The sequence below is a fragment of the Oryctolagus cuniculus genome, chromosome 1, assembly GCF_051225735.1.
Source record: "Oryctolagus cuniculus isolate XC-2025 breed Fujian yellow rabbit chromosome 1, ASM5122573v1, whole genome shotgun sequence".
Classification (NCBI taxonomy): domain Eukaryota; kingdom Metazoa; phylum Chordata; class Mammalia; order Lagomorpha; family Leporidae; genus Oryctolagus; species Oryctolagus cuniculus.
This window is the reverse complement of record NC_142867.1, coordinates 216,004,126-216,031,862: the sequence shown is the minus strand read 5'-3', so window position 1 is coordinate 216,031,862 and position 27,737 is coordinate 216,004,126. Positions and strand designations below refer to the sequence as shown.

Here is a 27,737-nt window from a genome sequence, read left to right as displayed (position 1 = left end):
TGGCTTCTGAAGATCCACACCTTTGACCTTCCTACCTTATGGGCTATTCTTTCTCTATTAAAGGTTACCCTTTGAAGTTTCTTTGGCTGAAATCTAGCACTCATTCACTGCTTTTAGTGATAGAGACCATTCTTATAGAACAGGTAAATAAAATATGTACACATACTGAGGAAACCCTCTGCTCCCCTCTTCTGTCCCAAGAAAACCATAGTTGGCTCAAACTTAATGATAATTCTCTTGCTTTTCTGATTTTTTCCTGTTTTGTTTTTTACTATTCATATAGGCCTATATACTACTTCAGTTTGGTGCTGTTATATGAACATTCTTGCATGTATCCTCTGGACAAGAGCTTTCTCTAGGGAATATAAATGGGAAAGGAATTATTAAGAGTATATAAATTAACTATTTCATAATATGTATTGTTTTTAAAGTGATTGAGCCAATTTAAACCTGCTCTGTTGGACCTTTAACTCTTGACATTATGGCATATGTGTAATGATGTGTTAGCATGGTGATTTCACTTACCTTTTCTTGATTACTCATGATACGAAGCATTTTTATTTATCATCCTCCCTTGTAAATGTTCTGTTAATTTCTTCTTTTTGTTTTTGTTTGGTTTATCTTTTTTCTTGTTTATTAATTCTTTATGTACTCCACATATTAGTGTTCTGTAATTTATTTGCATAATGTTTGTACTTTTTTCATATTTAAGAGTTCTCTGTTACTCTGAGATCATAAAGATGTCTACTTATTTTCTAAGGTTTTAATATTCAGATTGCAAGAATAAAAGGAACTCTTTCATATTCTGCTTTTGGATTCCCTAGTTATTAACAGCATGCCACATTTACTGTCTCATCTGATTATAAATGTATGCATATGTACATACAGAATATATACACATATCTACATTTATGTGTGGGTGTGTATTTTCTGCTATCCTCAAACCAGTTGAGAGTAAATTGCAGACATGGTACTCTTGTTTCTAAACATTCATTGTATTATTAACTAGTAATAAGATCATTGTGACATACATACATTTTAATTGTCAAATTCAGGAAGTCAAAACTCATATAGTACTTTTACCTAATACATAATCTTATTAAAATTTTGTTATTTGTGAAAATAATGCCTTTTATACCAGATTTTCTTCTAGTAAAATCAAGAGTAGTATTCAGACTAATTCAGACTACTGTCTCTTACGAGTGCTTTTATTTGGAACAGGGTATTTCATAGAATGCCACCCTCAGTGTGGGTATCTGGTTTTCCCTCACTAGTTTATGCATTTTTTGGGCAGAAATACCACTGAAATAATAGTCTCTCACTTCATTATATCAGGACACACAAGATTTCACTTTATCCCATTACTGCTGGCAGTGTTTGTGTTTTTTGAAGGTTTATTTATTTTAAAGACTTACAGAAAGGAGAGACAGAGAGAAGAAAGAGAGAGCTTCCATCCACTGGTTCACTCCCAAAAGGGCTATAATGGGTAGGGCAGGACCAGGCTGAAGTTGCCAGGAACATAATCCAGGTCTGCCATATGGGTTCATGTGGGATGACAGTGTGGCAAGCAGTGGCTTAACTAGCTGCACCAAAACAACAGCCCCTCCTCTTGGTGTTTTCTTTTTCTTTCTTTTTTTTTTTTAAAGAAAACTTTTATTTAATAAATATAAATTTCCAAATTTTGGATTATAGCGCTTTTTCTGCCCATAACCACCCTCCCACCTGCAAACCATCCCATCTCCTACTCCCTCTCCCATCCCATTCTTCATTAAGATTCATTTTTAATTATCTTTATATACAGAAGATCAACTTAGTATATACTAAGTAAAGATTTCAACAGATTACACCCACAGAGACACACAAAGTAAAAAGTACTATTTGAATACTAGTTTTACCAATAATTCACATGGCACAACACATTAAGGACAGAGATCCTACATGGGGAATAAGTGCACAGTGACTCCTGTAGTTGATTTAACAACAATTTATCATGTCAGTAATCACCTGAGGCTCTTGTCATGAGATGCCAAGGCTATGGAAGCCTCTTGAGTTCACAAACTCCGACCTTATTTAGACAAGGCCATAATCAAAGTGGAAGTTCTCTCCTCTCTTCAGAGAAAGGTACTTCCTTTTTTGATGGCCTGTTCTTTCCACTGGGATCTCACTCCCAGAGATCTTTCATTTAGGTGTATTTTTGCCACAGTGTCTTGGTTTTCCATGCCTGAGAAACTTTCATGGGGTTTTTAGCCAGATCCAAATGCCTTAAGGGCTGATTCTGAGGCCAGAGTGCTCTTTAGGGCATTTGCCATTCTATGAATCTGCTGTGTATCCTGCTTCCCATGTTGGATTGTTCTCTTTTTTAATTCTATCAGTTAGTATTAGCAGACGCTAGTCTTGTTTATGTGATCCCTTTGACACTTAATCCTATATTATGATCAATTATGAACTGAGACTGATCATTTTGATTAGTGAGATGGCATTGGTACATGTCACCTTGATGGGATTGAATTGAAATCCTCTGGCAGGTTTCTAGCTCTACCATTAGGGGTAAGTCCAAGTGAGCATGTGCCAAATTGTACATCACCGTCCTCTCTTATTCCCACTCTTATTTTTAACAGGGATCAATTTTCAGTTCACTTCAAACACCTAAGAATAATTGTGTTTTAATTAAAGAGTTCAACCAATGGTATTAAGTAAAAAAAGAAAATACTAAAAAGCATAAAATAGTGAGATGTTTCTTGACAGTCAGGACAAGGGCTGATCAAGTCATTGTTTCTCATAGTGTCAGTTTCACTTTTACAGGTTTCCTTGTAGGAGCTCAGTTAGTTGTCACAGATCAAGGAAAACATATGATATTTGTCCCTTTGGGACTGGCTTATTTCACTCAACATGATGTTTTCCAGATTCCTCCATTTTGTTGCAAATGACCAGATTTCATTTGTTTTATTGTTGTGTAGTATTCTATAGAGTGCATATACTATAATTTTTTTCAACAATCTTCTGTTGATGGGCATTTAGGTTTATTCCATGTCTTAGCTTTTGTGAATTGAGGTACAGATAGCTCTTTCATTTGCCAGCTTATTTTCCCTTGGGTAAATTCCAAGGAGTGGGATGGCTGGGTCGTGTGGTAGGGCTGTATTCAGGTTTCTGAGGAATCTTCAAACTGTCTTCCATAGTGGCTTTACCAATTTGCATTCCCACCAACAGCTTGCCTTTTCCCCCACATCCTCAATAGCATCTGTTGTTAGTTGATTTCTGTATGTAAGCCATTCAAACCAGGGTGAGGTGAAATCTCATTGTGGTTTTGATTTGCATTTCCCTGATGGCTAGTGATCCTGAACATTTTTTCATGTGTCTGTTGGCAGTTTGGATTTCCTCTTTTGAAAAATGTCTATTTAGGTCCTTGGCCCATCTCTGTTGCTGTGGATTCATTCTGAGAGAAGACATGCGGTGGGGGCAGGAGGTGCGGAGTCACAACACAGACACTGGGAGTCAGGTGAAAGCGGGGCTAGAGGCGAGCAGCTCACAGACTCGTTTATTTCAGTTGGTGCAGTAGCTTATATAGCCGAGGCAGCCAATCCTGTCAAGGGGTAGTTTATGCCCTAACCAATCATAGCCTGTTGCCAGGCAGGCTCCTTTGCTAGGTGGGTTCCGAAGCCATTCCTGAATAACTGACGCTTGCTTGCTGGCAGCCATCTTGGCATGGCCTTCTCATTCCACCACACTTCTCTTAAGTGGGTTGTTTGTTTTGTTATTGTGGAGTTTCTTGATCTCTTTGTAGATTCAGGTTGTTAATCCTTTATCAGTTGCATAATTTGCAAATATTTTCTCCCATTCTGTCAATTGCCTCTTCACTTTCTTGACTGTTTGTTTTGCAGTACAGAAACTTCTCAATTTGATATAATCCCAATTGTTAATTTTGCCTTTGATTGCTTGTGCCTCTGGGGTCTTTTCTAAGAAGTCTTTGCCTGTGCCTATATCTTGCAGGGTTTCTCCAATGTTCTCTAATAATTTGATGGTGTCTTTAATCCATGTTGAGTGGATTTTTGTGTAAGGTTTGTAAGGTAGGGGTCCTGCTTCATACTTCTGCACGTGGAAATCCAGTTTTCCCAGCACCATTTGTTGAATGACTGTTCTTGCTCCAGGAATTGGTTTTAGCTTCTTGATCAAATATAAGTTGGTTGTAGATGTTTGGATTGATTTCTGGTGTTTCTGTTCTGTTCCACTGGTCTATCCATCTGTTTCTCTACCAGTACCATGCTGTTTTGATTACAACTGCCCTGTAGTATGTCTAGAAATCTGGTATTGTGATGCCTCCGTCTTTGTTTTTGTTGTACAAGATTGCTTTAGCTATTTGAGGTCTCCTGGACCTCCATATGAATGTCGTCATCATTTTTTCCAGATCTGAGAAGAATGTCTTTGGTATTTTGATTGCTATTGCATTGAATCTATAGAGTACAAATACTATAAACCTCACTTTGTCTGGGTGGATGATCTTTCTTATGTTGTTGAATTCTATTGCCCAGAATTTTATTGAGGATTTTTGCATCTGTGTTCATCAGAGAAATTGGTCTGTAATTCTCTTTCTCTGCTGCAGCTTTTTCAGGTTTAGGAATTAAGTAATGCTGGCTTTGTAGAAAGAATTCGGGGAGATTCCTTCTCTTTCAATTGTTTTGAATAGTTTGAGAAGAATTGGAGTTAGTTCTGTGTGATAGAATTCAGTAGTGAATCCATCCGTTCCTGGGCTTTCTTCATTGGGAAGGCCTTTATTACTGATTCAATTTCTGACTTGGTTATGGGTCCGTTTAGTTTTTCTGTGTCTTCATAGTGCAATTTAGGTAGGTTGCATGTGTCCAGGAATCTATCCATTTCTGATAGATTTCGCAGTTTGTTGGCATACAACTGTTTGTAGTAATTTCTGATGACTTTATTTCTGTGGTGTCTGTGGTTATATTCCCTTTTTCATCTCTAATTTTATTGATTTGGCTCTTCTCTCTCCTTTTTTTTGGTGAGTTGGGCCAATGTTGTGTCAGTTTTGTTTATTTTTTCAAAAAACCAGCTCTTCATTTTGCTGATCTTTTGTAATGTGTTTCTGATTCAATTTAATTTTAATTTCTCTTCTACTAGTTTTGGGTTTGGTTTGCTGTAGTTTTTCTGGATCCTTAAGATGCATTGATAGCTCATTTATTTAGTGCCTTTCCAATTTCTTGATGTAGGTAGGCAGTATTACTATAAACTTCCCTCTTAACACTGCTTTTGCAATATCCCGTAAGTTTTGATATATTGTGTTGATACCTTCATTTGCTTACATAAAGTTTCTGATTTCTCTTTTGATCTTTTCTATGACCCACTGTTCATTCAGGAGCATCTTGTTTAGTCTCCATGTGTTTGCATATGTCCTAGGGATTCCAAAGTTGCTCATTTTCAGCTTTATTCTATTGTGGTCTGAGAAGCTGCATGGTATGATTGATTCTTTTGAATTTGCTGAGTCTTGCTTTATGGCCTAGTATGTGGTATTTTCTTTGATCACTTAGTCAAGTGGTTTCTTCTAGGTTTCATCTCTATAAAGTTACTGGTTTTTTTCTTTGTAATGAATTTACAAGTTGACACTTTCTAAGAATCATGTTCCTTTTTTTTTTTTTTTTAAGATTTATTTATTTATTTCAGAGGCAGAGTTACACACAGAGAGAGAAAGACATAGAGAGAGGTCTTCCATCCCCAAGTGGCGGCAGTGGCAGAGCTGGGCCAATCTGAAGCCAATAGCTTCATTTGGGTCTCCCTCATGGGTGCAGGGGCCCAAGAACTTGGGCCATCTTCTACTACTTTCCCAGGACATTAGTAAGGAGCTGGATTGGAAGTGGAGTGGCAGGGACTCGAACTGCCTCCCATATGGGATGCTCGTGCCACAGGCAGAGGCTTAACCTGCGCTGGCCCCAGTATTATGTTGCTTATCTCTCTCTCTCTCTCTCTTTTGTGATCTGTTACTGTTATCATTTTGCTGGGTATTTTTAGGATTTTTTTTTCTTCTTCTTCTTCTTCTTCTTTTTTTTTTTTTTTTTTTGTTGACAGGCAGAGTGGACAGTGAGAGAGAGAGACAGAAAGGTCTTCCTTTTGCCGTTGGTCCACCCTCCAATGGCCGCCGCTGCAGCCGGCGCACCGCGCTGATCCGATGGCAGGAGCCAGGATCCAGGTGCTTTTCCTGGTCTCCCATGGGGTGCAGGGCCCAAGCACCTGGGCCATCCTCCACTGCACTCCCTGGCCATAGCAGAGAGCTGGCCTGGAAGAGGGGCAACCGGGACAGAATCCGGCGCCCCAACTGGGACTAGAACCCGGTGTGCCGGCGCCGCAAGGTGGAGGATTAGCCTATTGAGCCACGGCGCCGGCCAGGATTTTTTTTGAGAGGTAAAATTACAGACTGAGAGAGTGAGAATGATCTTCCATCTGCTGGTTAACTCCCCAAAATGGCCACAATGGCCGGAGCTGTGTTGATCTGAAGCCAGGAGCCAAGAACTTCTTCCAGGTCTCCCATGTGGGTGCAGGGGCCCAGGGACTTGGGCCATCCTCTGCTGCTTTCCCAGGCCATAGCAGAGAGCTGGATTGGAAGAGGAGCCACCTGGACTCAACCAGCACCGTATGGGATTCTGCCTTGCAAGCAGAGGAGGATTGACCTACTGTGCTACAGTGCCAGCCTCTCCTTATCTCTTTTCATCTTTCATTTCTTGCATTCATTTTTGAAACTTTATTACTGTGGAGGTATGGTGATTTGCTAAGTCCGTCATTTCTTCTACATATGTTAACTGGCATTTTATTCTAAAGAACTTTTTTTCTTACCTATTTTGCATCAGTGTAAGTTTATACATTCTTATTTTATGGGTTATAATTTATTACTATCATTTTTTTCAGTTTAGGCTCAGATTGTCATACATTTGGCCAATGGGAGCCCTTTTAATGGCTTTTTTTTTTCTTTTTTTTTCTTTTTTTTTTTTTTTTTTGTGGAATGTCCCCATCCTCATGAGCATGTTCTTGCTTTCTGTTACAAGATATTTCATACCTTCCATCTCTTTCCTGATCCAGTGCTGGAACCAGTCATTAGTCCGATGAGACCTGGTTCCTCTGAGTGGTGTTTAGAAATCAGCATGTAGGCATTAGATATACTCACTGCTAATAGGGCATCCATACTAGGTGCTTCAAATTGACGTGACCAGGACCTGTGTGTGTGTGTGTGCTTCATAATGTGCATCTCTGTATGTTAGCTCTCTGCTTCAAGAATGATAAATCAGATTCCCATTATTGTCAAGCATGTTTACTTATTTACTCAGTCCTGCAATACACACAAAAAGTAGTTTCAGAATAACTTCAGTTTAATATTTGCTTAACTTATTTTTTTGGACGTTATCCCATTGGGTTACTTGTCTTTCCTTTTGTTTACCATAAGTTTCAATATCTTATAGTCATTTTTACCATATTCAAGATTATTTTGGCAAATTTTGGCCATACATGCTTATTATGAACTTTTGGATCAACTCAAACTTTCTCGGAAGAAGCTCTTGGGATTACAGTGAATTTACAAATCAGGTACAAGAAAATTGACATTTCAGGATTGGGTCTTCCATTCTTTGAATGCTGCAAATTTCTTCATGTAGGTGTTACATCTTTCAGTAGTTCGGTAACTTTTTTCCATAAAGGCTTATATGAGGTTTTTGGTGTTGGTAAATTTATTCCTAAGAACTTCTCACTTTCTTTCTTTTTTATTTTATTTTTTTATTATTTATTTATTTATTTATTTTTATTTTTTGACAGGCAGAGTGGACAGTGAGAGAGACAGAGAGAAAGGTCTTCCTTTTGCCGTTGGTTCACCCTCCAATGGCCGCCGCGGCTGGTGCGCTGCGGCCGGCGCACTGCGCTGATCCGAAGGCAGGAGCCAGGTACTTATCCTGGTCTCCCATGGGGTACAGGGCCCAAGAACTTGGGCCCTCCTCTACTGCACTCCCTGGCCACAGCAGAGAGCTGGCCTGGAAGAGGGGCAACCGGGACAGAATCCAGCACCCCAACCGGGACTAGAACCCAGTGTGCCGGCGCCGCTAGATTATTTTTAAATTTATTTACTTGAAATTATTATTTTTAAAATTATTTTTAAAAAATTTATTTTAAAAAATTTATTTACTTGAAAGTCAGGGAGAAGATTATCTTCCATTTGCTCATTTCCCCAAAATGCTGGCAACAGCCAAGTCTGGGCCAGGTTGAAACCAGGAGCCTGAACTCCCATCAGGTTCTCCCACATAGTTGGCATGGGTCCAAGTACTTGGGCCATCATCGGATGCCTTCCCAGCTGGATTTGGAAGCAGAGCAGCCTGGACTCAAACTGGTGCTCTGATCTTGAGTGATGAGGTCGCAAGTAGGGGCTTAACTCACTGCAGTGCAAGCCAGCTCTGTGAACATAGTTTTAAATGATGACTCGCATGAGTGCAATGTAAGCATAAAAAGAGAACCTAGAAATAGATACAAATATAAATGCTCAATTAATTTTCAACACAGTTGCCAGTGTAATTCAATTGGGAAAGAAATCTGTAATTTTTAAAAGATTTATTTATTTATTTGAAAAGTAGAATGATACAGAGATTTTTCATCTGCTGGTTCACTTCCCAAATTGGCCACCACGGCTGGGGCTGGACCAGAACAAGCTAGAAGGCAGGAACTCCCATTTAGGTCTCCCACAAGGTACTTGAGTGATCATATGCTGCTTCCCAGGCACATTAACAGGAAACTGGTCCTGTTGTCTGTCTGCTTACATAAATGTTTCTGCCTTTTTTTGGGGGGGTTAGTTATTCGTTTTACTTGGAGAATTAGTTTAGAGTTGGGGCTTAGGATCAGTTGTGTTTCTTGAAACAGAATCTGCTTGTTTGCAATGTTAAAGATTTGGCACTTGGGTTAATTTCCACTAAATTCACACTTCAGTGTTCCTTTGGACTTTCAAGAAATGAAATGTGAATTTGTGTTCCAGATTTTCCCAAGAGCTTCCTTTTGTTTAGAATTTTCAGGGACTTTCTCCCTTCTTTCTGCTAAACACAAAGGGAACTTGTAGTCTTCCAAGGGTAGGAGGTGTGGGTAGATGGGGTTATTTTAGGCTTTAATTAATAGTAATAGACTAATGCAGTGAAGTTATCCTTTTGACTTTCCTGGTAGGCTAACCCCAGGATCTGTTCTTCCGTGCCACCCCCATGAGGCTGACAAAACCAAAGTCAGTTTTAGACTTTTTGGACTGGTTATTCTTTTATAATATTGTCAGCTTTTAGGTGTTTTGTTGTTGTTGTTTGTTTGTTTGTTTTTTGTTTTTGTTTTTTTTTTTTGACAGAGTGGACAGTGAGAGAGAGAGACAGAGAGAAAGGTCTTCCTTTTGCCGTTGGTTCACCGCGGCTGGCGCGCTGCAGCCGGTGCACCACGCTGATCCGAAGGCAGGAGCCAGGTGTTTCTCCTGGTCTCCCATGCGGGTGCAGGGCCCAAGGACTTGGGCCACAGCAGAGAGCTGGACAGAAAGAGGAGCGACTGGGACAGAATCTGGCGCCCTGACCGGGACTAGAACCCGGGGTGCCGACACCGCAGGCAGAGGATTAGCCTAGTGAGCCGTGGCGCCAGCCAACAATTATGCTTTAAAATATTTTGCCCATCACAAAGAAATGCTAATTATCCTGATCTGATCATGCACATCACATACTTATATTGGATTATTACACTATGCTCTATAAATATATACAGTTCTTTAAGATTTATTTATTTCAAAGGCAGGTAACAGAGAAGAAGAGTCTGAGAGAAGAGAGAGAGAGAGAGACCTTCTATCTGCTGGTACACTTCCCAAATGCCTGCAATAGCCAGATTTGGGCCAGGCTGAAGCCAAAAGCCAAAAATTCTTCCTGGTCTCCCATATGGGTGGCAGAACTGCCTTCCCAGGCACAAAGTGGTACCCATATGGAATGCTAGTGTGGCAGGGAGAGGCTTAACCTGCTATGCCACAGTACCAGCCCCCTGTTTCATTCTTAGGTGTTTTATTTATTTATTTATTTGCAAGGCAGAGTGACAGATCTTTTAGCTGTGGTTTGCTCCCCAAATCCTAACATCTATGGGTAGGCCCGACCAAAACTAGGAGCCAGGAGCCCTATCTGGGTCTCATACCTGCACAGCAGGGACCCAGGTGTTTAGGCTGTCACTCGCTGCCTTGGAGACGCATTAGCAGGAAGCTGGATCAGAAGTGCAGGGCACCTGAGACTCAAACCTGCACTGTAATATGGAATGTGATATCTTAAGCAACAGTTAAACTTGTGCGTTTGATCATTTTTATTGGCTTTCTCTTGTTTAGTGACTCACTATGACTTAATTGTTAGCCAGTTTGGACATTAATCTTGTTAACAAATGTTCTTGTTAATCATAGGTTACTTGGGAACAGTGATTTAAAATTTGCCCTTGCTAATTGTTTGCTAATCTTTTATTTATCTGTTGAAAGCTCTGTGATAGTTCTTTCAGAATCTTTCCTCTTTTCTCTAAAATCTGCTGCTAATGTTCTGCCCTATTCTCCATAGCAGCCATCTGTGAAAGCCACTTTGCTACGTTTAACACTGCCCCCCCCCCCCATCATCTGTGGTTTGTTTACAGCGGTTAATGTGTATTTCTCTTCCATGCCATGTCTATAGCTGTGAATTAGCTATTGCAGTCTTCCTCCACATGTCTCTTCCAGCTAGGGCCCAGGCTGAAGGTGTCACCCTTTGTTGGGACGTGACATCCTTGTGGCAGAGATTAACGAATGAGAGAGCTGTTCTGAACCCATAATGCTTCTTGAAACTTCTGTGCAGAGGTGATATGTGTCATTCCTGTCTATTTTATTGGCAAAACATACTTCATGATCAAGGCCAGTTTGAATTGCATCAGAATGTATGCTCCTCCCATAGAAGACACCAGGAGTTACAGGACTAACCAGATTTGCTGAACACAGCAGTAATTACCCATTTTGTTTTCTTTCTTTTTAAGATTTTGTTTATTTGAGAGATAGTGTTACAGACAAAGAGGGAGAGACAAAGAGAAAGGTCTTTCATCCGCTGATTCACTCCCCAAATGGCCGCAGTAGTCAGAGCTAGGCTGATCTGAAGCCAGGAGCCAGGAGCTTGTTCCGGGTCTTCCACATGGGTGCAGGGGCCTAAGCACTTGGGTCATCTTCTGCTGCTTTCCCAGACCTTAGAAAAGAGCTGGGTCAGAAGAGGAGCAGCTGAGACTCAAGCTAGTGCCCATGTGAGATGCCAGCACCACAGGCAGAAGCTTAGCCTACTACTGCAGCATTGGCCCCAGTAACTACTCATTTCTGTCTTGAAGCCTCTTCGTTAAGCTTTTCTTTATGCCTTAAATATAATTCTTCCTTTCAGAAAAATGAATCTTTTTATCAGTTATTCAGTTATTCCCATTGTTTATCTTCATTTACTATTGATTCTTATCAGTTCTGTGCCTACAGTTTTTATGACTGCATTTTCTTGAGTTCTAATAATAAGTTATTTATTTAGCAAATTGTGTTAAATCCTTTCCTTTAATGAAGATAAGAAGATTATATTAGCCTTTAACCTTTTAATCTCAGTTCTCACTGTTGCTCTGAAACTCTGTGTACCTTCATTTCTTTCTCTCTGTGACTTCTGTTGCAGTTCCCCCCTAACCCCCAGCTGCTTTTTCAGAGTGTTCCCCTAGATCCTGAGGTATATAATTCACTGGGTTTTCCCTACTGCTAGAGTAGTTCTCATTCCCTTCTATACTGTTCTCTTTAGGATATTCCTCTTCCTTGTCCTACCACTGAAGTGTGCTCAGAGCTTCTGGCTCTGTCTTCAGCTCTCTTCATTTCTTGTCTTGTGCCCTTTTCATTGGAGCTCTCATTTGTGTGACTTTCCACAGCTGATTTACAAATCTGTATGTTTGCTTATAATCATTATTCTCAGTTGTACCCCATCATTTCTACTTGTAGGTATTTTTATTTTTTTATTTATTTTTTATTTTTTATTTTTTGACAGGCAGAGTGGACAGTGAGAGAGAGAGACAGAGAGAAAGGTCTTCCTTTTGCCGTTGGTTCACCCTCCAATGGCCGCCGCGGCCGGCACGCTGCGGCCAGCGCACCGCGCTGATCCGATGGCAGGAGCCAGGAGCCAGGTGCTTTTCCTGGTCTCCCATGGGGTGCAGGGCCCAAGCACCTGGGCCATCCTCCACTGCACTCCCTGGCCACAGCAGAGAGCTGGCCTGGAAGAGGGGCAACCGGGACAGAATCCGGCGCCCCGACCGGGACTAGAACCCGGTGTGCCGGCGCCGCTAGGCGGAGGATTAGCCTAGTGAGCCACGGCGCCGGCCCGGTATTTTTATTTGATTGTCTCAGATCACCTTAAAGATGGCATGCCCAAAACCAAATTAGTCATTTTTCTATTAGAGCTGGCTCCTGTTTCTGTTGATAGTCACCAAGTTTTTTGAAGGAATGGAAAGAGGAGCTCTTATTTAGCATCTACTACACACTAAACACTGCTTTTGATTATATAACCTCAACATCTAGCTTAAATTTTACCTCCAGAGATTCCTTCCAACTGTCAGAATGAATCCTCTATGAGCCCTTCCTCTTAATCCACTCAGAGTACATTTGTATTGGTTCACTAGACCTTCAGCACAGGAATCTCCTGTAATTCATACTTTTAGCCTGTAGGCCCCCCAAGTTAAGGATTTTATATTTCAGTTTCTCAGCACAGTACAGTTTAAGATTTACTAAGAATTAGAAACAATGTTGCAGATGAGAGCAAGGATCTCAGCCTTTACCAAAGCTAAGTAATAGATAAGCCGTGCTCTTGATCCTTGAACCGACTTATACATTAAGATACCTGTTGAACAGATGTTACCTTGTAACAGAATCTCTTTATCAATAATATATTTTTAATGTAGCTGTTTTATATTGCTTTGATAGAGGATGTTTATAGAAAATAATGTACTTATATTGGCTTCTCTTCTGCATTAGGTGCACCAGGAATAATGTCTTCACCATATGCAGGGGCTGCTGGATTTGCCCCAGCCATTGGATTTCCTCAAGCTACAGGTAATTTTTAAAGAACTAATTTCTTACAAAGTTCTGTATTTTCTAGGAAATTGTACAGATGAAAAGTGTTACATGTGAGGCATCACAATAAAGGCATTATATGTATCGACCATACAAACTTGTTTGGTGCACAGCTTCCATATGGTTCCAAATAGCACTCTGGTTTCTGATTTTAAGTCCAGTTAATTCCATTATGTGATCTGTGTCACTTACATATATTATATATTGCTATAGAGATCTGTAATTTGATTATATTAAATAACTAGATTTGCCTTTTCAGTTATATGAAATGTATGAGTTGCTTCTGTCTTTGCTTGCCATTTATATTTTGAGTATATTATGTTATTTGTTCTTCAATGCCTTTTTGATATTCAAATATACAGGGTGTAATTGATATGATAAATATTTGAATTCATAAATGTTTACTATTTACTATTCAGCTTCTTTAGAAAATCTTTTGTCATTAGTGCTGTTTATTTCAAAGGTTATCTACTGAAAAAAAAAAAAAGATTTATTTATTTGAGAGGCAGAGTTACAGACAGAAAGAGGGAAAGCCAGGGAGAGAGGTCTTCCATCTGTTGGTATATTCCCCAGATGGCCACAGCTGCTGGAACTGGGCCAGTCAGGAGCCAGGAGCTTCTTCCAGGTTTCCCATATGGGTGCAGGGGCCCAAGCACTTGAACCTTCCCTCCCTCCCTCCCTTCCTTCCTTCCTTCCTTCCCTCCTTCCTTCCTCCTTCCTCCTTCCTTCTTTTTTTTTTTAAGATTTATTTATTTATTTGAAAGTCAGAGTTACACAGAGAGAGAGAGAGAGAAATAGAGAGAGAGAGAAGTCTTCCATCTACTCGTTCACTCGCAAGTTGTCTGCAATGGTGGAGCTGTGCCGATCTGGAGCTAGGAACCTCTTCTGGGCCTCCCATGTGGGTTCAGGGGCACAAGGACTTGGGCCCTCTTCTGCTGCTTTCCCAGGCCATAACAGAGAGCTGGATTGGAAGTAGAGCAGCCAGGACACGAACCAGCGCCCATATAGGTTGCCAGCACTGCAGACAGTGGGTAAGGATTTACCCGCTACGCCACAGGCCAGCCATGAGCCATATTCTGCTTTCCCAGGCGCGTTAGCAGGGAGCTGGATTGGAAGTGGAGCAGCAGGAACATGAACTGGTACCCATATAGGAAGCTGGCGTCCTAGCTGGCAGCTTTCCCACTGTGCCACAGCACTGGCCCCAAGTTTTAATGTTTTGGTAGTTTTAATTACATCTTGACACATGTTTAATTAAATTCATATTATGTTTGTTCTGTTAAAAGCATCATTTTTATTTACTTGACATTCTCCAGAGTTTAATTGGTAGATATTTGGAAGTAGTGATACACCTTTTTTCTCATTTCAAGTATTTCTTTTAGACACACTCTACGTACAGAAACATGACAACAGATATTAAGAAAGATATAAAGCTGAGTAAAGATTGTTTCTGACTTGCAAGGTCTAGTGGAGGCTGCACATACACATCAATTCTCATGACAGTGTGACCAACCTGTGCTTTTAACTGATATATGATAGACCTACAGACAGCAAAATGTTCAGGGTTGGATTGGCTTTGGAGGAGGGTGGTGTCGAGGACTGCTGGATATGGATTTCATGGAGAATTACTCCATTTGAGAAAGTGTTCTGCACAGTTTCAAAATTCAGCAGTATGGATGACAGTAGTAATGTCCTTAGATGGTCAAGCAGAATACGCTAGATGTGAAGTATATTGTAATTTGTAATTTCATTATACATGTTAAAGTGATAAAATTGTCTAGTATAGAGTTTTGAACTTCAAATAATAACTAAAAGAATCAGTATATTTTACATGAATTGGAGGCTGTACCTTAGATAATTTTTAAGCTGAGAACATAGACAGTGAGACTTCCTGGGAAAGTATGCTGTTTCTAGTATAGTGTCAGTATTTCAGTGTTATACTGTTTTCAGTAATTTCATAATATCTAGGAGAGTAGAGTGCTCTGGAAATCTATGCTACAAGAGAATATTTAATTTTATAGATCTATCATTGCTTTACAAGGTCACAAGATGTTTTTCCCAAAGAGCATGTCAGTTAACGCCTCCTAGCATACATGTTTGTAAATTCTGCTAAAGGACTTTTAAAAAATATATATCTGCTGTCGTGGTAGAAGTCTGTGAAAATTACATCCGCTTGATGGAAAGGTGCTAGAATATATCTATTTTAAGAAACAGAGAAATAGCGCTTCGAGTTGATAGACCCCTTGAAAAGCCTAATGGCTTTTTAAAACCAATGAGTTCAGTTACTCTGCAAAGTATGGTATGAATAATAGAGTACTGAGTATGACAGTGTCAGCAAATAAGGAATGAGGCTTCCAGACAGACTTTGTAGGGTAGAAAACCAACCTTCAATATCCTTATAGTAGCCTTGACAGATTTTCTTGTATTTCTGCTCTTTTTTTCAATTATGTACTTAAGTTATATGAAGTTTAGAGTTCTCCAGGTGACTGGAATATGAAATGCTTTTGATTGTTTTCAAAGGTCTGTCGGTCCCGGCTGTTCCTGGAGCTCTTGGCCCTCTGGCAATCACCTCCTCTGCTGTCACTGGAAGGATGGCCATTCCCGGGGGCAGTGGGGTACCAGGGAATTCCGTTCTGCTTGTCACCAATCTCAATCCCGATGTGAGTTGGGAAGTATATGTAAATGGGCTTTCAGGAGGGGTGTACGGTGGTTTCTGATCTAGGTTGTATTCAAGTAAATGCTTAAGTTTGTCTTAAGAATTTTATAAAAATCCATCATTCGTTTATATAAAAGAAGTGTAAAGCAATGCTTTTAACAAAATCACCTGTCATCATTACTTTTCAAATAAGTGTGTTTTCAATTATTTAATTAGTCAGATACTTATATTTTCTGTTTATTATCCTTTTCAAACAGCTCATCACACCACATGGACTTTTCATCCTATTTGGTAAGTTAATTTTGCTGTTTTTACTGTTATCTGTACATAGGAATTGAACACATTTCATTCATTTTAGTAATCTTTATTGACTACTTATATATGCCGAGTAATGTGTTGGACACTTGAGGTTACAGCAGTAAGACTTAATAGTTACCATGACTCAATAGGGGAAAGTTTTTGTAACAGAGGAAATAGAGATGGTAACAACATGAGGCAGGGACCCTAATCTAGCTGAGAGAATCAGTAGAAGCGATAGTTCTGCTGGCATACAAGAAGTAAGAGTCAGAGGGAGTGTGAGGGGTCTGAGTGTCTTTTTGGCAGATACTAGCAATAAGAGAGGGTGGGGAGAACCTACAACCTGGAAGTAAAGGCAGACCACTGGAGAGAGAGACATATTGAAGCTGGACAGGTGGCATTTTTAACATACATTCCTACTTATTTATGGTGATTTATGTTTTATTTTAGTAAAAAAGCTTTGTTTTTCACTTTGATTCAGTATTCCAAAAGCTGATTATTTCAGTACTTGCTCTTAATGTTTGTTGTAAATGAAGAAGATACATCAAAATGATTGGAATCTAAATGGAAGTGTTTCATTGTTGCTGTACTTTTAATTGTTACACTAATTTTCCAATCCACAATTTCATTGTACTTTAGAAAAGTTCCATTTTTCTATTAAATCAGTGGGTCTTGAAAACTTGTATTTAAATATTTTAATATTTTGAAACTCACTACTGCTATTCATTTGAAAGGTTATCTTTAAAAGAAACTTGATCCTACATTTTCGGAGTGGTGACAAGTATTTTTTTTATGACAATATTGTTGAAGTATATTTTACAACCATGCAGTTCACCTGCTTCAGGAATGCAGCTCAGTGATTTTCATAATTTACAGAGCTGTGTGCAGCCATCACTACACTCCTGTTTTAGAAGATTTCTATCATTCCAAATAAATTTTTCATGCTCACTTGTAGTCACTATGGAAGCTTTTATCAGTGACACATTTGAATGATTTTAAGTGATTGTGTATTAATAATACATTTTCATATGATTCTTTTCTAGCCAAAGCATGTTTTTTTTCCTAAAAGTAGTTAATTTCTCACTTATTTAAAAAATATCATCCATACCTTGAAGAACAAATTATCTGTGTTTACTTTCTAAAGGATATCTACTTGAGCCAGTTGTCATTTCTGAGAAGGGCAGAAATAGCATTCGTCTTTCAGTTCAGTTGCCCTTCAGTGTGTAGGCAGTGCTGATTTGTGTGCCTTGTCGGGGAAGGTACCACTTTTCCAGAGTTAGTGAACACTGGAAGTAGAGAGACGAAAGGGTGGGGGTGGTGAATCATTTAAGACGACCTAAGTTTAATGTTTATAGACATCCTAGTGAAAAAAGATGAGTGGATAAATAGGATCTGAAACTTGGAAGAGATAAAAATTTGGGTGGATATGTATGAAATTGCTAAGGGAGAATGTATAGTATGCAAAAATAATCCTTAAATAAAATTAATTTAACATACAGTTAGGCATTAAAAAGGGTTGTTTTGTTTTGTTTTTATTAGGCGTGTATGGTGACGTACATCGAGTGAAGATTATGTTTAATAAGAAAGAAAATGCCTTGGTTCAAATGGCAGATGCAAATCAAGCTCAACTAGGTATTAATAATTAATTAGAATAATAATAACCTGCCCCCTTTTTATGTGAATTTACCTTCAAAGTAAGCAAATGGCATAGCTAATGGGCATATAATTGAGTGCCTCCTTGTGATAATGTCTTCATTACTGTCTATAATTGTATTTTAAAATGTCAAAAAAAATTTCAGTTCCCTTCAGTTTGTCCACTTGAATATGTTGTTATTGTCTAGACTTTTTAAAGATTTATTTATTTATTTGAAAGGAAGAGTTACAGAGAGAGGAAGAGAGATCTTCCAGGGGCTGGCGCTGAGGCATAGTGTGTAAAGCCGCTGCCTACAGTGCCAGCATCCCATATGGGTGTGGGTTCGAGTCCTGACTGCTCCACTTCTAATGCAGCTCTGTGCTGTGGCCTGGGAAAGAGATAGAAGATGGCCCAATTCTTTATGACCCTACACCTATGTGGGAGACCTAGAAGAGGCTCCTGGCTCCTGGCTTCTCTCTCTCTCTCTCCCTCTCTCTCTCTCTCTCGCCCCCCTCCCTCTCTCCCCCTCTCTCCCCCTCTCTCCCTCCCTCTCCCTCCCTCCCTCCTTCTATTCATCCCTCCCTCTCTCCCTACCTCCTCTGACTTTCAAATAAATACATAGATCTTTAAAAAAAAAAAAAAAAGAGAGATCTTCCATCAGTTGGTTCACTCCCCAGATGGCTGCAACCGCCAGATGGCTGAGCCAGGCCACAGCTAGGAGCTTCTTCCTGGTCTCCCTCATGGGTGCAGGGGCCCAAGCACTTAGGCCATCTTCTACTGTTTTCCCAGGCCATTAGCAGGGAACTGGACTGGAAGTGGAACAGCAGGGACTGAAACTGGTGTCCACGGGGGTGCCATGATGTTTAGAGCTTTGACTCTAGGATTTTTCTACTAAGTGTAAACTATCACTCATGACTTATTTTGTTTCATTTTATTTGTTTCTTTTCCTTACAAATTCAGTTTTCTAGGACTGCTGTGGGGTAAAAATTTGGGCAAACTTCCTAATAATAGTTCAAGAAAGTGTCATTCAACAGCCTCACTGTTAAAGGGGGCTATTAAAATATTCCTATTTAGCATGAGAGACTCAAATGGAGTTTCTGTCTCTTAGCTTCAGCCAGGTCCAGCCCCTGACAGTTGTAGCCAGTTGAATAGTGAACCGATGGATGAAAGAACTCTTTGTCCCTCTCTCTCCTCCTCTGTCACTTTGCCCTTCAACTAAATAAAATGTCTTTTAAAATGTTACATTTAGATTTCTTAGAAAAATACTTTGAGATAAAACAAATATATTTGATAACCATTGCATGAGCCCCCATAATATTCTAGGCATTCTAGAACTTCTTAGCCTCTCCTCAGAAGATATTTACTTTTGGCTTCCTTAGTTAGTTTTTGTTGTTGTTTTTTTTAAAGTGCTTTCATTATAATAAAATAGTCATTTAATACATTTTCCCTAAGTGCTTTTGAACTTAAAAACATTTAACTCTCATGCAGACAATACAATTTTAAATGACTAAATAAAAATGATTTGTGGTAATCTAGATAGATATTCCTGGGAATCTATCTTAATACCCAAACTTTCCTTATTTTCTTCCTGTACACCAGCAATGAACCATCTGAGTGGTCAGAGACTTTATGGAAAAGTGCTTCGTGCTACATTGTCTAAACATCAGGCAGTTCAGCTTCCTCGAGAGGGGCAAGAAGACCAAGGCCTGACTAAGGATTTCAGCAATAGTCCCTTGCATCGCTTTAAAAAGCCTGGTTCTAAAAACTTCCAGAATATCTTTCCACCATCAGCCACATTGCATCTTTCTAACATTCCGTATGTACCTAGTAAACTATTAATTCTTTTAGATGATTGATAACCTGCAGTGTATGGTTTGGAAGAGGTTACAACTCTAAAAGTATTCTAACTTAGTGGTTGTTCTAATCACCAATTTCTTGTAACATTAAATATTTGCTATCATGCCTTAAAATAATTTTGTCATTCATGCACCCCACAAATGAAAGATACCACTGATTTAAAATTTTCTTTCAAATAGAGAATTTGAAGACAGTTATCTTTTATTTACAAAAGAGCATATTAATAATAAGTGTATGTATCTAAAAATTTGATAAGAATGAATTCTATGCTTTTTATCTGTAAGTGGTAAAGCCTAATACTAATAATGTTCATTTCTTAAAAGCCGAAAGTCATTTTTCTGTGACAACTCTGTTGGCCTCTGTTAACCAGTGTTATATTGGATGTGTTCATTAATTATCATTTAAACCAGTAATTGATGAAATACAATCCGTGGTGGTTTTATATGGTCTCTGAGCTAAGAAATTTTATGTTGTAAAATAATTGGAGGGAAAAGCACAAGAAAAACATTTTGTGATTTGGAGAAGCTATTTAAAATTCAAGTTTCACCTTCCATAAATTTCATGTAACAGAGCTACACTCATTCATTTACATATTATCTGGCTACTTCTGAGCCACAACAGCAAAACTGAATAGTTGCAACAGAGAGGATGTGGTTCACAAAATTTAAGATATTTACTGTGTAGCTCTTGAGAGATCCCTGTTTTAAATCTTGAAATACTTGTTCTACCGGAATGGCGTCTTGTGTAATTTAGACAAATATATGTAAGGGAATAAGCTTTGGAAAGGCAGGATGAAAGCTTTGGATAGTGTATGTGAGTGCATAAAATTTAAAAGACCAAGGAGGTTGGACAGAGGTAAAATTCTGGAAGATTATTTATTGAGAATGAGAACAGGAGCTGATTAGAAAGGAAACTAATTCCAAATCTGTTGAATACCAAGTGTCCCTGCTGATCTCTAGCATTTAGGTCATGTGAAAAACCTTTCAGCTGGATTGGGCAATGAATTAAACCCTATGCTACTTAGGAAAGCAAAGGAATTCACTCAAGAAAAAAATATAGGTTATGTGGGTCTAGAAATTTAGCAGCTCATCACTGGAATAAGGTAAATGGGCAACAATTAGATACTGTTCCATGCGCCTGCCATTAATAACATCTTAATGGAACACATTATATAATAGGAGTTGTTTGCCAGTTGTAACCTACATAGGATGTGCAAGTAGAAGAGGAAAGAACATCATTTAAAAAAAAAAACTTATTTATTCATTTGAAAGGCAGAGGTTCACAAAGAGAAGAGATCTTTTGTCTACTGGTGGCTTAACCTGTGCCGCAGTGCTGGCCCATAGCAATTTTTTTAAAAGAAATTATTTATTTTATCTGAAGGGCAGGCTAAAAGACCAACACAGAGAGAGATCTCACATCTGCTGGTTTACTCCCCAAATACCCATAGTAGTTGGCTGGGTCAGGCCAAAGCCAGGAGCCAGGAGCCAGGAACTCAGTCAAGGTCTCCCTAATAGGGAGAGAGAGAGTTAGGTCAGAAACCCAACTACTTGAGCAGTCATTGTTGCCTTCCGGGATGTGCATTATTAGGAAGCTGAAACCAAGGGCAGAGCCAGGACTCAAACCAGTATGGGATCTGTGCATCCCAAACAGCATCTGTGCCATGTCCCTACCTGCCCAATAAAAATTTTTCCCCAAGATGCACATAACATAAATTTAATCATTTTAAAAGCACTTGTAACTGTGCAATGCAATATAAATTTACATGATGCTCGTTTACATTATTGTACAATCATTGCCTTTATCCATCTGGAAAACTTTTCATCATCTCAAACTGAAACTAGTGATCAAGTTCTCCCTAACTTCTAGCCCCTAGTAACCACTATTCCATGTCCTGTCATTTTTAATTTATCCACAGTAATCTTTGAAGTCAGGTCATTTTATTAATGAAAGAGTCAGGAAAGTAACTTACTTAAAGTGATATACCATTAAATAAGAAATAGAATATGAACTTCAGTCATGGCAGCTCACCCCAAAGCTTAGCAGTGTAACACAGAGGGCTTAATGCTCATTATCTCTTTCTTTTAGTGAATCAGGAGTCCATAGGTGGCTTCCCTGGTTGGAAGCTGAGAGCCTTTGCCAAAGGTCCAATCAAAATGCTGGACCAAGGGTATGATCATGTGAAGACAGATAACATCATTTCTTCCTTATCCTAAGCGTTGCAGAGCACTCTCTATTCAGTGTGAGGGGGGACTACCCAAGAACATGAATACTGGGCAGCGAGAGTAATTGTGGAACCTTCTTAGAGTCTTGCTACCATATATACTCATTCAAAAGTACCCTGAAAGCAACTGAAAATTTAGAGCTCTAGGCTAGAGCAGATAGGTCAGGACTAGGGAAGTAACTTTGGAAGTACCAGAGTTAATTAGTGAAGCCAGTAGTATGTTAATAATCACTTTGAGAGAATAAAATGTTGACATCTATTTTGTCCTTTATATTCTTGCCCATGTTTACTGCAAGGATTGAGACAAAAGTTCCATTGTTTGGAGACATGTATGTGTTGATCTGGAATATCTTTCATGGCATTTCTATACCATGTCTTCATTATGTGGTATTAATGATTCTGTTTGAAATGTTAAGTACTCCAGAAGTTTGATGATTGTTCATCTTTGCTTCATTTGAGAATTGGAGTTAACATTCTTGATTCTTGTGGTGTTTTCACAGGCCTTCTGTTACAGTGGATGATCTGAAGAACCTGTTCATAGAAGCTGGATGTTCAGTGAAGGCTTTTAAATTCTTTCAGTAAGTCATTGCTTTCAAGAAATACATTAACAGTGTTTAATATGGTATGCAGATTTTTAGTGAATGGAGTCTTCTGATAGGGGAGGAAGATTTGCAAGCAAAACTAATTGTAAATACTTCTTACACCATTTTCAGGAAAGATCGCAAAATGGCACTCATTCAGTTGGGATCTGTGGAAGAAGCAATCCAGGCCCTCATTGAACTTCATAACCATGACCTTGGAGAAAATCACCACCTCAGAGTTTCCTTCTCAAAATCTACAATCTGACCTTCCTGTGAATTTTCCCCTAAAACTGGACCATAACTTCAGTAAAACCTTCAGACTTAGATGGAAGCAGCTCAAGACCAATTCTGCCTCTTTCACTAAATAACTTTCTGAATTTGTTACTCAAGTATATTGACAAAAAAGTCAAGAAATGTTTTTTCCACCCCTACCCCCATCATTATGTGATCAAAGGTTTGTTTTTCCTTTGAAACAAGGTTTCTATGAAAATAACCTTCAGGAACAAAAACCAGGAAAAATTCTTTTTTCCAGTAATTTAATTTCCTACACTAAATTAGATTTCAAGAGGACAGACTTTCTCTTGATGGATCCAGACCTTCTTTTAGTTTGGGTCCAGATCAGCCTTATCCAGTGTTTCTAAACTCCTTTGTACTTTGAAAAATTTAAACATATGGACTTTTAAAATCACTTGATGTAAGTAATTTAAATCACCTACAACCAAGTTTTTAACTTTGATTCAGAAGTTTAACCCCTGTAGGAAATTATGTCCATTTATAAATTATGTCAAATATTTGCCATAGATTGATGTTTATTAGATATAAACACATTGTATTGGGAGCAGATCTGTAAATTTACATGTTTTCTTTCAATGATTCCTCCCTCTGGCCCCCCCCACCCCCCGAACACTCCTTTGAATACTGCGTGTCTTAACTTTTTAAGATTATTTGGAAAAATGAAGTCTCAACTGTCCCCAGGGAAATTAAGTGGAATCCAACCAGGATCTATTAAGATGTCAGAGTAATTAATAATTTTATCAGAAAAATTATGTTTTAAATTTCAAAAGGACACTTATTTGTTGAGTAATACAATCTGATCTTTGGAAAATTTCAAAAACAATCCTACTTACAAACTACTTTTTTATAGTTTTCAGAAAAAAACGTTTACAGTCTTAAGGAAAAATTCAGGTCTATCATGGTTTGACAGATTTTTTAAGAGTTATTTTTGGTAAGGCCTTCTTTTAGAAAAAAAAATCTCAAGGGTTTTTTGTACCACTATAATCTCTAATACTTATTCAGAATTACTGTGTATTTACTTAATTTCTTCTTATGTGCCTTATTATGTGCTTAAGATACAATAGGTTAGAATTTTATCTAAATATCTTGAAAGCTATATTGTGGGCTTGGTGAGCATTTCGGGTTTCTTTTTTTCCCTTTTTTGGTAAAGATTTTAAAGGGTTTTTTATTGCAATTTTAAATGCTTTTCAATAAGTAATAGTTTTTATTCAAATTTTTGGTGCTTTGGTGTAGAGACGGGCTGGGGAAGAGTGAGTGGTGGGGGAATAACTCAGTGCATACCTGTAGGCCTCTTTCCATTGTGACTGATCGCGGTTATTGCCAGTGTCACACACCAGTCTGGGGCTTTAGACTTCAATCTCGGTTTCCAGATCATGTCTCATTTTTATTACCCATCAGAATTTGTCTCAGGGTTACTTGGTTCTTCTCTGTACTCAAGTGAGAACTTGCTTTTCTTTCTTAATGTAACTTCATTACTGAATGTCCACATATTTGGAGTGTGAAAAGGTTGGCTGTTTCTCATACTCTGAACCTTTGTCTCTCTTTGGTTGAATGTAATAGTACATTTATTGGTTCAGTGATTGTGTGATGTCAAATTGTTTCTTTTTTAAGAAGAAACTTTGCTTTTGTAAATTATTCCTTTTTTTTTTTTGAAGCAGAATTTGTCAAAGGGGTCACTTTTGTCCACCCCTTTTATACTTTTTTCAGAGTGACTCATCTCAACTTTTAATATAATACCAATTTTTTTTTTCTGTTTTCCCACCATTAATTTGAACATAGGTTTTTACAAAACAAATTTTTACAAAACAAGGCTGCAAAAGATCTTAGAGATTGTTTAAAAGCAGAATAAGACACTAAGTTGTGACCTTGTGACCTTTCGGATCCATCAATTTAGTGTTAACTGGATACAGTATATTAATTGGTCTAGATGGAGGTTTTTTTTTTTTTCCCCACTTATAAAATATACTTTTACCTAAACACTGAGTCGGAAAGAGGAAACAGTTTCTTTGAGAAATCTCCCCAACTTTGCTCAGTTTTACACTGGCACTATTATAATTTTCAGTGGCATGTTAAATTGGACTATTTCATTTACTTTGAGTTAGAAATTACTGTATAATTTTTGATTCGTGATTCTAGTAACATCCAGCGTAAGTGTAGCAAGTTACCTATAGCAGAAAGGAGATCATAATGGTGTTGAATGTAATTTTGAAGTAGGGAATGGCCTTTTAAATCAGAGAGAACATTTGAATCCTCTTCAGGGATTTGTGTAGATACTTGTGTGCGTGCGTGCGTGTGTGTAACAGATAAGTGTATACACAACATACACTCTTCTGATGTTGTATATACATATGCACATTACATACATTTTAATTTATTGACAAAGAAAACTTAACCAAATTAAGATTTGGAGAAGTGGCATATTCTTATTTTAAAAGAGCATGTTTGAAGCCATCGGTTTGTGTCTAAAATTAGCTGTAGCACATGGATGTTGTCCATTTTGAGCTATTTGCTCTTTGAATTATAGAGGTCTACAGTATTTGTATTGGTGTAGTTTTTGTAAAAAGACTCAGAAAAAAAAATCAGGGTGGTGGAAAAACTAGATCTGTGTATTGTTTTGGCATGCATTTATTCCATATCTTCTAAGCAATGGTTTAAACTCGGTCTTTTAAGTTTATTTACTTTAAGGAGTATTATCATATCACTTTTCAAAATATCTTAACTTTTACACAACATATATATATATCTTCAGGACTGTAAAAAATAGCAGTACACATTTAACAGTAGCTATTCATGCCTAAATGTTTTACTTTGAGATTGGAATAACTTGCATAGCAGTAAGTATCATACATTCTTTAAGACAAAATATTACAATTATAATCAGTTATTTGTAGCAACGCTTCTGCTTTTGCTGTTGGAAGTTGCAGAGCTCACAGTTTGGAGATGCTGTGTTTGCTTGCCCTGCAGGCTTCTCCTTTTGGCCAGATTTGCCTGGCAAACCTGTGGGGTTTGCTTCAGTTGAAGAAGTAGCGCTTAAGAGTCTGTATGTTCAGTTTCATAGAAAGTTTTCAAAGTCTCCATGACATCAGGCAGCAGCATTTATAGATTCAGTTTCTCTCTTGTTCCCATTTAATGTTTTTGGGCAGAAGTGTGGTTCCTCCCCTTCCCCTAGCCGAGTTCTCAGCCTATCTCTTAGAAAACCTAATGTGTACTGCTATTTTTCAAACCAAAAAGAGAACATGACTAAGCGTAAAACATTCTTCTTAGCCTTTCCTATGTCTTGATCTATTGTTAACAGGAATAAAACTGCCAGAGTTAAAATATTCTATTGTGCTAAAGAAAATAACAATTCAGATTGCACAATTTTAAACAATAACTCAGCTGTCTTTTGAAAGATTTGTGTTGTTGTCTACAAGACTATTTGCAGTCTTTTTTCAGAGCAAATTCTTAACAGCTAGTTGTAAATGGTTTAAAAAATAGAAAGTTACTCATCTTAGTTTTGGGGTTTTATAGAGAGAAAAACAAAACAGGACCAAAGTTTATGTGCCTTCTTCAGTAGTCTTAATTGACCTTTTCTTCCTATTTGAGACTTAGGTAGTATCAGTATTCTGGTTTTCAGGAAATATGTACTATACAGTTTTAAAAGAACACGGTCCCACAAACTGTTCATACAAGCAAAGCATTATAACTGTGTAAATGAAGCCTCAGTTACACTTTCGCCTTCAGCACATGACATTCATCACAGAGCATCGTTCCCATCCGAGAACAGAGCCAGCTGCTCTCAGTCTTTGTGGTAGTCTCACCTTCGTTTCTGAAACCTGAGGCTTGTGTTCAGAGAACAGGGATATTTATCTGGTCCAGTGACCTTGGTGATAACAGTCATGATTGAAAGCTGCTTGTGGCAAGCTTAAGTCAGCATTGTCAGCAGATTTTTGTTGTTAATTGTTACATTATTTTCTTGGATCTATGGAGTAGTTGTAATAACAAATATTTAAATAGCTATTTTTTTATGTCATTAAAAAAATCATACTCTGGCCTTTTTCTTTTCTCCCCTTACCATTGTTACCCAGATCTTTTAAAATTCCATCCCAAGTCCAGAAAATACTTATAAAGATTGCTGACCAAGCAAAAGTTTTGCATCAAAATGTCACCTCATTGCTCTGACCAAAGACTGACTCTTCTGGTTGTAACTCCTCTCTGCAAAGCATTTCCCCAACCTCCTTTCTGAAGAAGACCCAAGGCAGAGTGGCCTTTCCTTTCTGTTTCCTATTGATGAATAGACTACTTGGAGAAAAAGGGAGTTTAAATGTGAACAGAATGTTTAGGATGGCAAGGTTTGATGGGCATTTTCAGTACTGTATTTAAGAAAAAAAATAGCACAGCTAGGAGCCTCTGACACTGTCTCATGTTTTATGTGGTCTGTCCATAAAATTCCCTTTTTTGGTTTATAAGAATGTTCATCTAACAGAAAAAAAAGTGCTGTAAATATTTATAACAAATTTTTTTTAAGCCAGGCCAAAAAAAGAGAAAGAGGTTTTTGGGAACAAGTTAACATATAAAGTGGTTTTATATAAAACATCAATTGTCTTGTATATTTTGATAAGCATCAGTACCAGCTTTCATTTGTAACACGGTTTGTGGCGTTGGAAGAAAAGGATTCTGTGATTGTTGAAGTGAATTGTTATAAATGCAAAGAGATGATAAAATATTAAAAAACATATTTTCTAAATGCGTAGTGCATGGTTAATTCAAGCTTCTGTACACTACAGTATATTCCATTTTCATTCAGTTTGTATATTTGCTATTACTTGATATCTCTAATATCTCTTTTCCTAATAGGTAAAGCATTGTAGCATGCCTTTTAATAAATGTCATGACATCTGTACTCTCTTAAAATTTTTCTGTGTTCTTGTCTATACTTTGGGTTTCCTCTTGTCTTACCTGTAATTCTAATGATGTCATATTTTCTTTCTTTTCCATAGCCATCCATCTAAATTTGTCATCGAGAATAGCAAACACATGTTACAAACAGGGAAGGAGGAGGGGGGTATGCAAGGGAGGAGGAATCTACTAACTACCTCTTTTAATTT

General features: G+C 38.2%; 1 protein-coding gene across 8 annotated transcripts in view; it reads left to right on the top strand.

Moving 5' to 3' along the window:
* Positions 1-27,376, top strand: part of PTBP3 (polypyrimidine tract binding protein 3) — a 108,862-nt gene extending 81,486 nt beyond the window's left edge. For all 8 annotated transcript variants that reach the window (XM_051843126.3, XM_051843121.3, XM_051843113.3 and 5 more), the window contains 7 exons: positions 13,016-13,093; positions 15,632-15,771; positions 16,025-16,058; positions 17,604-17,696; positions 19,297-19,513; positions 22,276-22,353; positions 22,489-27,376. In XM_051843126.3, the coding sequence (XP_051699086.1) occupies positions 13,016-13,093; positions 15,632-15,771; positions 16,025-16,058; positions 17,604-17,696; positions 19,297-19,513; positions 22,276-22,353; positions 22,489-22,621 (773 nt within the window). In that variant the 3' untranslated portion in view covers positions 22,622-27,376. The remainder of the gene's footprint in view (positions 1-13,015; positions 13,094-15,631; positions 15,772-16,024; positions 16,059-17,603; positions 17,697-19,296; positions 19,514-22,275; positions 22,354-22,488) is intronic.
* Positions 27,377-27,737: the final 361 nt, after the last annotated feature.